Raw genomic sequence first — 12,665 nt, forward strand, 5'->3', positions numbered from 1 at the left:
GTTTGCTACAATCATTTCCAGTCTCTACAAGAACACCTAGCCCAAAAACATTGTATTGAGGGGAGGACCCCCGTCTATTCGGAGAGCAGACGGCTAATTCTTGGGGTTTGTTTTGCAGGCCGTTCATCTTGCTGCCCCCGTTGATGGAGTGGATGCGTGTGGCCATCACATATGCAGAACACCGCCGCAGCCTGACCGTAGATGCTGATGACATCAGACAGACGGCGCGGTTACTCCTCCCGGGACTGGACTGTGAACCGCGGCAGCTGAAGTAAGTCCCAGAACAGGCGACACAACCGTTACTTTAGGTCTGGGATGCCACTTACATGGCACGGCCTGTCTGTGACATTGGTCTCACAGCATGTTGGGAGTAGTAGTTTTGCAACCGCTAGAGACCCAGAAGTTGGAGAACACTGGTTTACTGATCTTTGGACCAACAGCTTACTAAGAAGAAGTGTAGATACATTAAAGCTCAGCCCCTGCGGCCAATACCTGGGGGGGGGGTGATCCTCCCCGGCCCCTGACTTATTTTGCATTCCTCCTGTCTTCTATTCCAGGCCAGAATGTTGTGTCAGCTCCCTCAGACGTCTCGATGCCGCAGCCGCCACAGAACGTTTCCAGCAGGACTTGGGCTTCCGAATGCTGAACTGTGGGCGCACAGACCTCATCCCCCAGGCCGTGCGAGCATTGGGGCCGGAAGGCATTAACACTATGGATGATCAGGTACAAATGGTCTTCTATATTCCCTCTGCAGCTGAAAGAGGGACCTGTCACCTCTACATCCTATCTTAGAATCAGCATTGTGCACTTCCTCTGTTATTCCTCTTGGAAATGCACAAACAAATTGACAACTGGTGGTTACCATTCCCAGCGGTAAGTTGGCATTGACCTTGCCTGTTGTTTTCCAGGGTTTGACCCCACTGATGTACGCCTGCGCTGCCGGAGATGAGGCCATGGTGCAAATGCTGATCGAAGCTGGAGCAGATCTGGATGTCGCTGTAAGAGAATGACCCCCTGTAACCTGTGGGGTGGGAGTGACTGTACATTCACACCAATACGGTAACTGGCTCAGAGCCAGATTAGGGGTGGTACGTGGCACATCGCACTAGAAACAGGTAGACCGCATCTCATCCAGCCCGTGCATCCATGTACACAAACTGTCCAGGAGCCTCCTGTCCACTGCATGGATTGCGTTGCCCAACCTGCGGCCCTCCAGCTGTTGTAAAACTACAACTCCCACCATGCCCTTCTGTAGGCTGATAGCTGTAGGCTGCCCGAGCATGCTGGGAATTGTAGTCTTGCAAAAGCTGGAGGGCCGCAGGTTGGGCATCCCTGGACTACATCATCAGTGGCTGCCCGAAACAGCTGATCAGCGGGGGTGAGGGGAGTCGGATCAGATATTCATAACCTATCCTGAGGATGTGTCATCAGTATTTAAAGGGGTTGTCCAGGATCAAGAGGAAACCGGCCAACTCTAAGTTTACCCTGGTAGAACTACATAGATATCTGTCTAGAGATCTATCTAATTGGACATATTGTCAGTGCACTGCCGAGGCCAGTGATTGGATGTGGTCTAACAAAATGTCTGGAGAGATGGGTAGATCGATAGATTGATTGATAGGTTGATTGATTGATTGATTGATAGGTTGGTTGATTCATAGGTTGGTTGGTTGATAGGTTGGCTGGTTAATAGGTAGACAGGTAATTAGGTAGGTTGGTTGATAGGTAGGTAGGTTGTTAGATTGATAGGTAAGTTGATGGACAGACACATTGATAATTATTAGAAACTCTCTACTTCTTGCAGTGATGACATCATACTCCGTCTTTCAATCTCTAGATTATTACACACGTTGCTTCACATTTCATGCAATTACTTGCTATCCAATTAAAGTTCAGCCGCATCTTTGAAGCCAAACTCGGCAGTGTAGACAGTCTGGTCCTGACGCCTTCTCTTCGTGTTCCTGTGACTGCAGCCAGGACATGTGAACAGTCCCTGCCCCAGGACGACGAGCTATTTGTGGCTTCTCCCATTAACAAAGCCTGAGTTTCCCAACACTTCAGTTACATAATTCAGATTGGTCTGGTGTGAGCTCACGTGCTTCCGGGCCATAGAATTGTGTAAGAAATAATACTCTTCTCCATAATCATTTGGCATTTCTCTTTTGGGGATAAAAAGTACTAGAAGATCAATCTGGATTATCAGATGCCTGATTAAAGGAATTTGCTGTATTAATATAATGCAATACAGTCATGGTGTACAATGTTTGGGGGGCCCAGGCACACATTTTACACCAGGCATAGCTATAGGGGTGCATAGGTAGCAGACACATAAGGCCTTTCTACCAAGGCACAAATATTCTAAATGGGACATCATAGGAGCTGAAATCATATAACTACTGGTTCAGCAAAGCATTCAACGTTTGCACCCAGAAGTAGCAACAACCACTATGGCGACCACCATGTTCACCTGCGAGGATGTGAAGTTCCCTGTACTAATGATTTTCAGACATTGTGGTTAGAGAAGATGAAATTGCTTGATCCCTGAGTATTACAGATAACCATCAATGTAACGGTCTTCCAGGTTCCAAACATTTCCCCTCGACACCCATCTGTGCACCCGGACACCCGCCACTGGACCGCATTAACCTTCGCCGTCCTCCATGGTCACATCTCCGTTGTGCAGGTAAGTGGCGCAATTTACTCATAAGAATAGATGATAAATATCGGCAGCAATCAGCAGGAAAATAGTAGATGGCAGCAAAACACAGAATACATGCCTCTTGTATACACAGAATACTGGATAAGCCCTCCCGGCACAGGATGCAGTTCTGTGTGAGGAGACACAGGGTTATTCTTTAATTTGTATCAGAAAAGTTGAATTTGCTACAAAATGGCATTCTGTGTCACAAAAAGGTTCTTTGTATCAAAAATGGTGTTTCCTAAAAATAAATAATTAAATAAATACAAATCACAGGCTACAGTCCACAGTGGGTCTGTCCTACAATATGTACGTCTGCTTTCTTGCAGTTGCTTCTAGATGCTGGCGCACACGTGGAGGGTTCAGCCGTCAACAGCAGCGAAGACAACTATGCAGAAACCCCCCTACAGCTGGCGTCCGCTGCAGGTACAATAACATGGATGGATAGGATGGACAGCTGAATGTGATATGAGAGGGGGGATAGGATAGGAGAGCTGGATGGGATAGGATAGGAGAGCTGGATGGGATAGGATAGGAGAGCTGGATAGGATAGGATAGGAGAGCTAGATGGGATAGGATAGGAGAGCTGGATGGGATAGGGTAGGAGAGCTGGATGGGATAGGGTAGGAGAGCTGGATGGGATAGGGTAGGAGAGCTGGATGGGATAGGGTAGGAGAGCTGGATGGGATAGGGTAGGAGAGCTGGATGGGATAGGGTAGGAGAGCTGGATGGGATAGGGTAGGAGAGCTGGATGGGATAGGGTAGGAGAGCTGGATGGGATAGGGTAGGAGAGCTGGATGGGATAGGGTAGGAGAGCTGGATGGGATAGGATAGGAGAGCTGGATGGGATAGGATAGGAGAGCTGGATGGTATAGGATAGGAGAGCTGAATGGTATAGGATAGGAGAGCTGGATGGTATAGGGTAGGAGAGCTGGATGGGATAGGGTAGGAGAGCTGGATGGGATAGGGTAGGAGAGCTGGATGGGATAGGATAGGAGAGCTGGATGGGATAGGATAGGAGAGCTGGATGGGATAGGGTAGGAGAGCTGGATGGGATAGGATAGGAGAGCTGGATGGGATAGGATAGGAGAGCTGGATGGGATAGGATAGGAGAGCTGGATGGGATAGGATAGGAGAGCTGAATGGTATAGGAGAGCTGAATGGTATAGGGTAGGAGAGCTGGATGGGATAGGGTAGGAGAGCTGGATGGGATAGGATAGGAGAGCTGGATGGTATAGGATAGGAGAGCTGAATGGTATAGGATAGGAGAGCTGAATGGTATAGGAGAGCTGAATGGTATAGGGTAGGAGAGCTGGATGGGATAGGGTAGGAGAGCTGGATGGGATAGGATAGGAGAGCTGGATGGGATAGGATAGGAGAGCTGAATGGTATAGGGTAGGAGAGCTGGATGGGATAGGGTAGGAGAGCTGGATGGGATAGGATAGGAGAGCTGGAAGGTATAGGATAGGAGAGCTGAATGGTATAGGATAGGAGAGCTGAATGGTATAGGAGAGCTGAATGGTATAGGGTAGGAGAGCTGGATGGGATAGGGTAGGAGAGCTGGGTGGGATAGGGTAGGAGAGCTGGATGGGATAGGGTAGGAGAGCTGGATGGGATAGGATAGGAGAGCTGGATGGGATAGGATAGGAGAGCTGGATGGGATAGGATAGGAGAGCTGGATGGGATAGGATAGGAGAGCTGGATGGGATAGGATAGGAGAGCTGGATGGGATAGGATAGGAGAGCTGGATGGGATAGGATAGGAGAGCTGGATGGGATAGGATAGGAGAGCTGAATGGTATAGGGTAGGAGAGCTGGATGGGATAGGGTAGGAGAGCTGGATGGGATAGGATAGGAGAGCTGGATGGGATAGGATAGGAGAGCTGGATGGGATAGGATAGGAGAGCTGGATGGTATAGGATAGGAGAGCTGAATGGTATAGGATAGGAGAGCTGAATGGTATAGGAGAGCTGAATGGTATAGGGTAGGAGAGCTGGATGGGATAGGGTAGGAGAGCTGGATGGGATAGGATAGGAGAGCTGGATGGGATAGGATAGGAGAGCTGGATGGGATAGGATAGGAGAGCTGGATGGGATAGGATAGGAGAGCTGGATGGGATAGGATAGGAGAGCTGGATGGGATAGGATAGGAGAGCTGGATGGGATAGGATAGGAGAGCTGGATGGTATAGGATAGGAGAGCTGAATGGTATAGGATAGGAGAGCTGAATGGTATAGGAGAGCTGGACGGGATAGGGTAGGAGAGCTGGATGGGATAGGATAGGAGGGATGGGATAGGGTTGGACGATAGGGTACATGAGATACATAGATGGATTAGATATATTACTGGTTACTCCCAATGCTACTGGCATGGGCACTGCAATATTATCAAATTGGTAGGAAAAGGGGTCAAATGACACAAGGGTAATGGAAATGGGATGAAGACACCAAAGAACCACCTGCCCTTCTGTCTTGATTGGAATTGCCTAGCACCATTTGTTTCTACACCATGGGGTCCCATAGACATTTTACAATGTAGACTTACTTTACCACCTATTATTTCTTGTGACCCCCTTCTCCTCCAGGTAACTACGAACTGGTCAGTTTGCTTTTAGACCGAGGAGCTGACCCTCTATTGAATATGATGGAAGCCGGTCGAGTGTCCTCGTCACTTCATGAAGACATGAACTGCTTTAGCCATTCAGCTGCCCATGGGCACAGGTAAAATAATAAAATAATAATTTGAGTTTCTCTGTAAGTTACGGAAATGCCTGACATGTTCAGAAAGTCCACTTCCTGTCTGTAGACAGATCCTGTACATTATACCGGACCCGGGGGCTATGAGATTGTAAACCAATTAAATAATGAAAATATTATATATGTCTCTGTGGTGTGGCACCATCTAGTGCATGGTAGTGGTACTGCAGCTAACCTACTGAATCTAGTGGGAACTGATAACCAGCACTAAATCCATGGGTGTAAAGGTAGAAGTTGCAAATTAATTTTGGGAGTTGAGGGGTGCCAAAGGATTCTCTGTCACATAGGAAGCCACCAGTATTATAAATGGCACCTGATAGTTCTGGGGGCCTGTGTTACAGATTTTGCGTCAGGGACCAGGAGCTTCAAGTTACGCCTCTGGGTTTAAGTCACATCCATTGCCTCCTTTTCTAGGAATGTCTTGAGAAAGCTGCTGACTCAGCCTCAGCTCTGCCCTGGAGATGTCCTTTCTCTAGAAGAGATACTGGCAGAGGGGGTTGAGAGTGATACCTCCAGCACTGGAAGCTTCGATCAGGGTCCCGTCCGGTTGTGTAAGACCAGGATGAAAGCGTTGCAGGAGGCAACATACTACAGCGCAGAACATGGCTACCTAGATATCACCGTAGAGCTCCACGGCCTCGGTAAGTCAGTCCTATAGTATCTTCAGTAGGACCTGAAATCTCAAGAAATTGGGGGGGCGGGAATCAGTGTGCTTGTTAAAACTTTCAACTGGGTATTTCTAACTATTTGTACACCATTCACCACCAAATCCACCGCAGGAATTCTGTCTGTCTGCAGCTGCCACTAGGGGGAGCTCACCATATACTATTTTATTACTGCATTGAATGTGGGTTGTAGGCAGTGAGCTCCCCCTAGTGGCAGCTGCAGGCAAACTGAATTGCCTAGTTTCTGCTCAATAAGCCTGGATACAATGTTCTGGATTGTAGGGAATAAACCACTATTTCTGTACGTCATAGGGGTGCCCTGGAAGCTGCACGTATGGATCGAATCTCTGCAGACGGCCTTCAATCATTCACACCACTCTGTAATGGAGAATCTACTACGTGAATTCTGCACCATAAGAGAGGAGGATTATAACGAGGAGCTGATTACAGAGGGGCTGACGCTTCTCTTTAACATCTTCAAGACCACTAAAGTAAGGATCATTGATGCTGATGTTTCTACAGTACATTACTGTGCTGATCTTGTGTTACATAGCAGAATAGTGAGTGCAGCTCTGGAGTATAATACAGGATGGGACTCAGGATCAGTGCAGGATAAGTAATGTAATGTATGTACACAGTGACTGCACCAGCAGAATAGTGAGTGCAGCTCTGGAGTATAATACAGGATGTAACTCGGGATCAGTACAGGATAAGTAATGTATGTACACAGTGACTGCACCAGCAGAATAGTGAGTGCAGCTCTGGAGTATAATACAGGATGTAACTCAGGATCAGTACAGGATAAGTAATGTATGTACACAGTGATTGCACCAGCAGAATAGTGAGTGCAGCTCTGGAGTATAATACAGGATGTAACTCAGGATCAGTACAGGATAAGTAATGTATGTACACAGTGACTCCGCCAGCAGAATTGAGATTATTCATGAACTTCATTTATACAATGTCTTTTATCCGGCAGAGTGATGCAGTCACCCAACAAGTGGCCTCCATCTTTTCACACTGCTATGGAGACAGTCCAGTGCCCAAAATCCCAGAGATACAGAAGACCCTTTCTGCACGTCTAGGTGAGAGCGCGCGCGTTTAACACTAGATTCTGTTCTCCAGGACCACACACCATGCTCCTTTGTGTGTGTCCCGGGGGTCGGTGTTATCCATTCTAGATGTCCACCTGTTATATTCAGTGCTGACCAGACACCTTCTGACACCTTTCTCCTGCAGACCCTCATTTCCTGAACAACAAGGAGATGTCGGATGTGATATTCATCATAGAAGGGAAGCTTTTCTATGCCCACAAGGTTCTTCTGGTCACTGCCTCAAACAGGTAAAACCTTTAGCGTCTGTGCTGGAAAAGTGGGTGTAATAAAAGGTGGTTATCTGATGTCGGAGCTGTGTAATGCTTCAACTCTCCTGTGGTGGCGCTACAGGCAGACTGAACACCTCTGTGTTTCTGACTTGATAAGTGATATAATCCTGACTGCACACAACCACCACTAGGGGGAGCCAACAGCATATAGGTTATACAGCTGTATAAATCTTCATGCAGGGAGCTCCCCCTAGTGGTGGCTGGAGGAAGCCACTAGCACAGTCACAAAAAGCAAGAAAAGCCTAAAGTATGCCCCTTGAAAGCATTTAGTTCACATAAGTGATGTACAGATAGTATTTTTTATTTTATTTTTTGCAGGTTTAAATCCCTGATGACCAATGCGAGTGACCAGGACGATTCATGTGTCACCACCATTGAAATCACAGACGTAAAATACAGTGTATTCCAGGTGCGATATTTCACATTTATGCCAAAAATGTAATGGTGGGCGGAGGGGTACGGTAGACGTACCATCATACAGGCGACGGTTATCAGCCCCAACTAAATATTTGTACATTGTATCAGACCACAAGGTGCTCTCTCAGGCCCTGCACTAGGCATAAAACATATTATGCTCCAGCTGTGGGGCCACAAACAGAGAAGGACAAGGCTAGGACTGGTCTACTGAGGGCCAGACCTTCCGTTCCACAAAATGCGGAAAGCACATGACCGATATCCGTGTTTTTCAGATCTGCGATTTGGGAAACGCAATACACAGTACGGCTGGGTCTATGAGGCCTTATGCACAGGATCCTGTAAAAAAAATAAAAAATGATCCTGTTGCATCAGTTGGCATCCGTTTGAGCCATTTCCGTTTTTTTTAAAGGAAAAAAAGTACTGCATGTAGTACTTTTTTTGCCGTCTCAGACGGAAATGGTTGAAACAGATGCCAACTGATGCTACCGGATCCGTTTTTTTTTTCCTCTGATAGATCACAAGAAGGGAAAGCTAAATGGAGAGCTAAACAGGAATGTTCCTGTTCACTGACCGCAAGCAGAGATCTTGGAACATAGTGTATTAGAAGGCAGCAATATCTTAATACGATTACGCTTTGTCAACAAAAGTTGGACAGTGTTACTGTAAGCGTACTGCAGCGGGTGCAGAAACCACGTCCCTGCCGCGCGGTGACCCCTCCACGGAGATAGCATTCTCAGAGAAGGATGTGATACTGCTGCCATGTGTCTGTCACCGGGGATGAAATACAACCGCGAGCGGCAGATGAGTTAATGCGAGTAGATCTGGCAGCGGATCCTCAGCCCTCGCCAAATCTCCGTAAACACAAATTCCAAGAAAGCAGCAAAATCTGATGGAAGGAGCCGCGGCCGCGCAAGCTGCTTCTTCCATAAACCAGGGCTGATGGGAATCGCAGGTCTCCTGTTTCTCGCAGTTATCAGACCCAGGAACATCCCTTCTGCCTCCGACAAACACTTTTCCAGATGCAGAAGCCCAAGGGGGGGTAGCGATCATTACCATCCTGCATCCCCACAACTACACGAGAGATCCGGGATCGTCAGCACTCCGCAATCTGTGCAATTAATAATGAGGCGCTTTCTTAAAGGGGAAATGTCACATTTGGAAGTTGGTGGCTCTTCACTCGCTAATCGTTTTGTGTATACAGCTCCCATGCAGTGTGCGTTCACCGTGGAGACTAAACTCAACTGGTAGCCAGTAGGGTTAGAAAGTCGTATTTTTACTGGCCTGTCCTAAGTAAACGCTCTCTCGCCCGCAGATGATGATGCAGTATTTGTACTATGGAGGCACAGAGACGATAAAAGTCCCCATCGAATCTATTCTGGAGGTAAGTGGATGTGCGGAGAAGCATAAAATTCCTTTACTCTGGCATTGATGGGAACTGATCGGTTGTGGATTATTGGATGGTCACAGAAAAATAGATGAAAGTTACTTGGAGGAAAGAAAGTAAAATGATAGAGAGATGTAATACGGATGTTTGGCGGGTTTTGCCGTGGCGGTCATTTTTGCAAAAAGGAAGCGCGGCCATATTGGTTGTTACCTTTGAATTAGTTTCTTACTAGTGTTGAGCGAACTTGTTTTTTTAAAGTTCGACGTCATCGAAGAATCCTGTTATGGTCCGCGGTCGCAGAATCCATAACAGGATTCTTTGATAACCCGAACTTTACACCACGAACTTAAAAAACAAGTTCGCTCAACACGACTTCTTACAAAGTGATAGTGTAAGCGTAGATCCCTACCTTTCAGTCCGCATGACATTTTTAAAGGGGTTGTTCACCTCTGGGGACCTTTTCTGCATCCCCCTCCCCGGATGGTCGGACCCACATTGGGAATTATACCTGCCTGATTCCTACCGCTGGGTTCCAGTTCTGCTGCAGCAGGTTCCGGGTCTCCCCGCATCAACATCCGGGTTGCCACAGGTCACATGTCACCACCGTGCCGCCCAGTCATGTGACTTGCATCAAACCAGATTTCAGCGCAGAGAGACCCAGGACCTGCAGCAATGGAGGCCGGGATCAGATGGGTATGGAGAGGGATGGGGAGTTTCCCAGGGGTGAACAGAAATGCCCACACTGGGGTATGACGGCATACTCCCACCCTTTAATGGTCTGTTTCACGGGTCGATAAAGCGAAAAATATATAATAGGGAGCCACAGTAAAAGTGTTTCCTAGCAGTGAATGACGACGACCACTATGGCTGCACGTCCTGTAGTCTTTTTCCAGGTGGCTGATGGAAAAGAGAAAAATCCCTGTAAGGAAATCAAACCTAAATCCCGTTTACCTGCGGTGTTAGAACTGGTGCAGACGGTCTGGAGATGCTTCACCTTGGTCGTGGTCAGCGACTGCTGCGCCAGCAAAGTGGATGAGATTTTAAAGAAATTTCATTGAAAATTTTCCGCACATAACTGGATATGAAGATTTTAATTGAGCGTCGCGTCTATTCGTGCGGCGGATTCCGGCCAGCTACGGTAAATGTCGTTATTAATTTGGCATTTCTATTACAGCTCCTCTCTGCAGCCAGCCATTTCCAGCTGGAGGCCCTGCAACGACACTGCGAGATCATCAGCTCCCAGAACATCGACCAAGAGAACTGCGTCAGCATCTACAAATACGCCAAGGTACGTGTGATTACATCCGGCTTCATTAGGTCTCTAACCATGGCGGGGTAAAAGCTACACTACTGATTCGGAGGGTCTGTATTTTGAATGCAGCGATCCTCAGGAGGGGGTCATCAGATCAGTGGGAGACTAACTCCCAGCTTCCCCTCTGATCAGCTTTTTAAAGGGGGCCCTGGCTCTAGGATGAGCGCTGCAGCCTCTTCCTTGTATACTAGCACAGCGCCATCGAGTGGCTGTGTTTGGTATTGCAGCTCAGTCACATTCACTTGAATGATACTGAGCTGCACATAGGCCACGTGACCAATGGATGTGACGTCACTGTCCAAGGAAGCAGCACTCGCTCAATCACCCTTTCAACAGCTGATCAGCAGGGGTGCAAGTAGTCTGACCATCACCCACCGATCCAATGAGCTGTCCTGAGGATAGGTCATCACTATAGCATTCCCAGAGAACTCATTTTAAAAGGGATTGTCTCAACTCCAACATTGGTGGCATATCGCTAGGATATGCCACCTCCCTATCTCTAGAACGGAGCTCCCACAGTGAATAGGGGCGCACTGCTCATACATGGCCTCTATTCATTTCTATGGAAGTGCCAAAAATAGCTGAGCATTCCCGCCCCTATGTGAGGAATGCCACCAATGTTTGAGCTGAGACAACCCCTTTAATTTATTTTGGAAGTTACCCCTTCTGTTCTGTCCTGCAGATTCACAATGCACCAGAGCTGGCTCTATACTGCGAGGGCGTCTTCCTACAAAACATGAGGTCTCTCCTGGAGCTGGAATCCTTTAAGCAGCTGATCTACGGACGTAACAGCAAAGTGCAAGGGCTGGATCCCCTGACGGACTTGAAAAACACATTGACCAATCGCATTAAAGACGTTTATATCTCTTGCCGAGTGTGAGTGAGCCGGCTGTAGGCTGAGGTGTGTGTGTATATAAAGGCAGACGAATGCCACACAGTGATTCTTGCAATGTGACAATGGGCCGATGTATGTGGGCGATGTAGAATACAGGACTGTATGTAAGTATATGTAGATAGACACTAACTATGGAGGCACCCGCCCTCAATCAGCAGCTTTCCCCCTGATGATAACCACAGCTGGTCCTTTTGATGATCCAGTGGCTTCACCATTGGTAAGCCTTTACTGGCACAGTCATTCGCACCTTATAGATTACCTAACAGTTACTTTCATGGAGTGATTTCACTTGTGTAATCCGGACAGGTAGAATTCCATCTCATCTCTGAATTGTACTGCATTTTGTAAAGTAATATTAAAAAATAATAATAATCAATTATTGGTTAACAAGGAAATACAATACTGGTGGTTGTCGCGTTACTTTTACTATTGCAGTTTTCACATTGGCCACTAGATGGCAACATTGGTGGAAAAACCTAAATGCATCTCATTTTACAGCCTACAGCGAAACTGACTGTTACAGTAACAGAATTAGTGGTCTGAAAAAAGGCAAAAGTCCATCAAGTTTGGCCTGTATCTAAAACGACCTGATACAGAACGATTTGCCATAGAATCGAAAAAATAAATAAAATTCTCTTGCCCTGCCCTTGGTGATGAGAAGACAGATCCTCAAATCAATATTCTATATATTGTTAATACTGTTCAGTTTGAAGGGGTTGGCCCAACTGAGACATTGCTGGCGTACTACTAGGATGTGTCAGATAGGGACCCGCACCTATCTCCAGAATGGGCTTCTTCCCCCAAAATTAAGGACAGTGCACTCTGCATTCTCCGCTATGGGACCGCCAGAAATAGCCGAGCCGGCGCTCTGATATTTTTGGAACCCCCATGGCAGTGAACAGAGGGCGGCTGCGCTTGCACAGGGGACAGGATCTAGAAATAGTCTGTCCCAGAGGTGGGACCTGCTCCTGACACTGATAGCACATCCTAGCAATACACCAATGTCTGAGAGGAGTAATACAAGAAAGGTTTGCATTCTCTGCAGGAGCGGATGTCACCACTGCCATTGACTTATAATGGGATATATTTGGATCAAACATGAATTTGACACTTTCTATGCAGGTAGTGGAGTCTTTCACCCATGAACATGTGATGA

General features: G+C 47.3%; 1 protein-coding gene across 1 annotated transcript in view; it reads left to right on the forward strand.

Annotated features, from left to right (window-relative positions):
• ABTB2 (ankyrin repeat and BTB domain containing 2) overlaps positions 1-11,839 on the forward strand; it is a 98,244-nt gene extending 86,405 nt beyond the window's left edge. The window contains exons 4-17 of the mRNA XM_040410701.1: positions 119-271; positions 558-723; positions 909-998; positions 2,582-2,683; positions 3,028-3,124; positions 5,281-5,416; positions 5,867-6,093; positions 6,430-6,608; positions 7,097-7,202; positions 7,357-7,459; positions 7,820-7,910; positions 9,231-9,299; positions 10,477-10,590; positions 11,297-11,839. Of these exons, the coding sequence (XP_040266635.1) occupies positions 119-271; positions 558-723; positions 909-998; positions 2,582-2,683; positions 3,028-3,124; positions 5,281-5,416; positions 5,867-6,093; positions 6,430-6,608; positions 7,097-7,202; positions 7,357-7,459; positions 7,820-7,910; positions 9,231-9,299; positions 10,477-10,590; positions 11,297-11,494 (1,831 nt within the window). The 3' untranslated portion in view covers positions 11,495-11,839. The remainder of the gene's footprint in view (positions 1-118; positions 272-557; positions 724-908; positions 999-2,581; positions 2,684-3,027; positions 3,125-5,280; positions 5,417-5,866; positions 6,094-6,429; positions 6,609-7,096; positions 7,203-7,356; positions 7,460-7,819; positions 7,911-9,230; positions 9,300-10,476; positions 10,591-11,296) is intronic.
• The last annotated feature ends 826 nt before the right edge of the window (positions 11,840-12,665 follow it).

This window comes from Bufo bufo, chromosome 10 (genome assembly GCF_905171765.1).
Source record: "Bufo bufo chromosome 10, aBufBuf1.1, whole genome shotgun sequence".
Taxonomy (NCBI): Eukaryota; Metazoa; Chordata; class Amphibia; order Anura; family Bufonidae; genus Bufo; species Bufo bufo.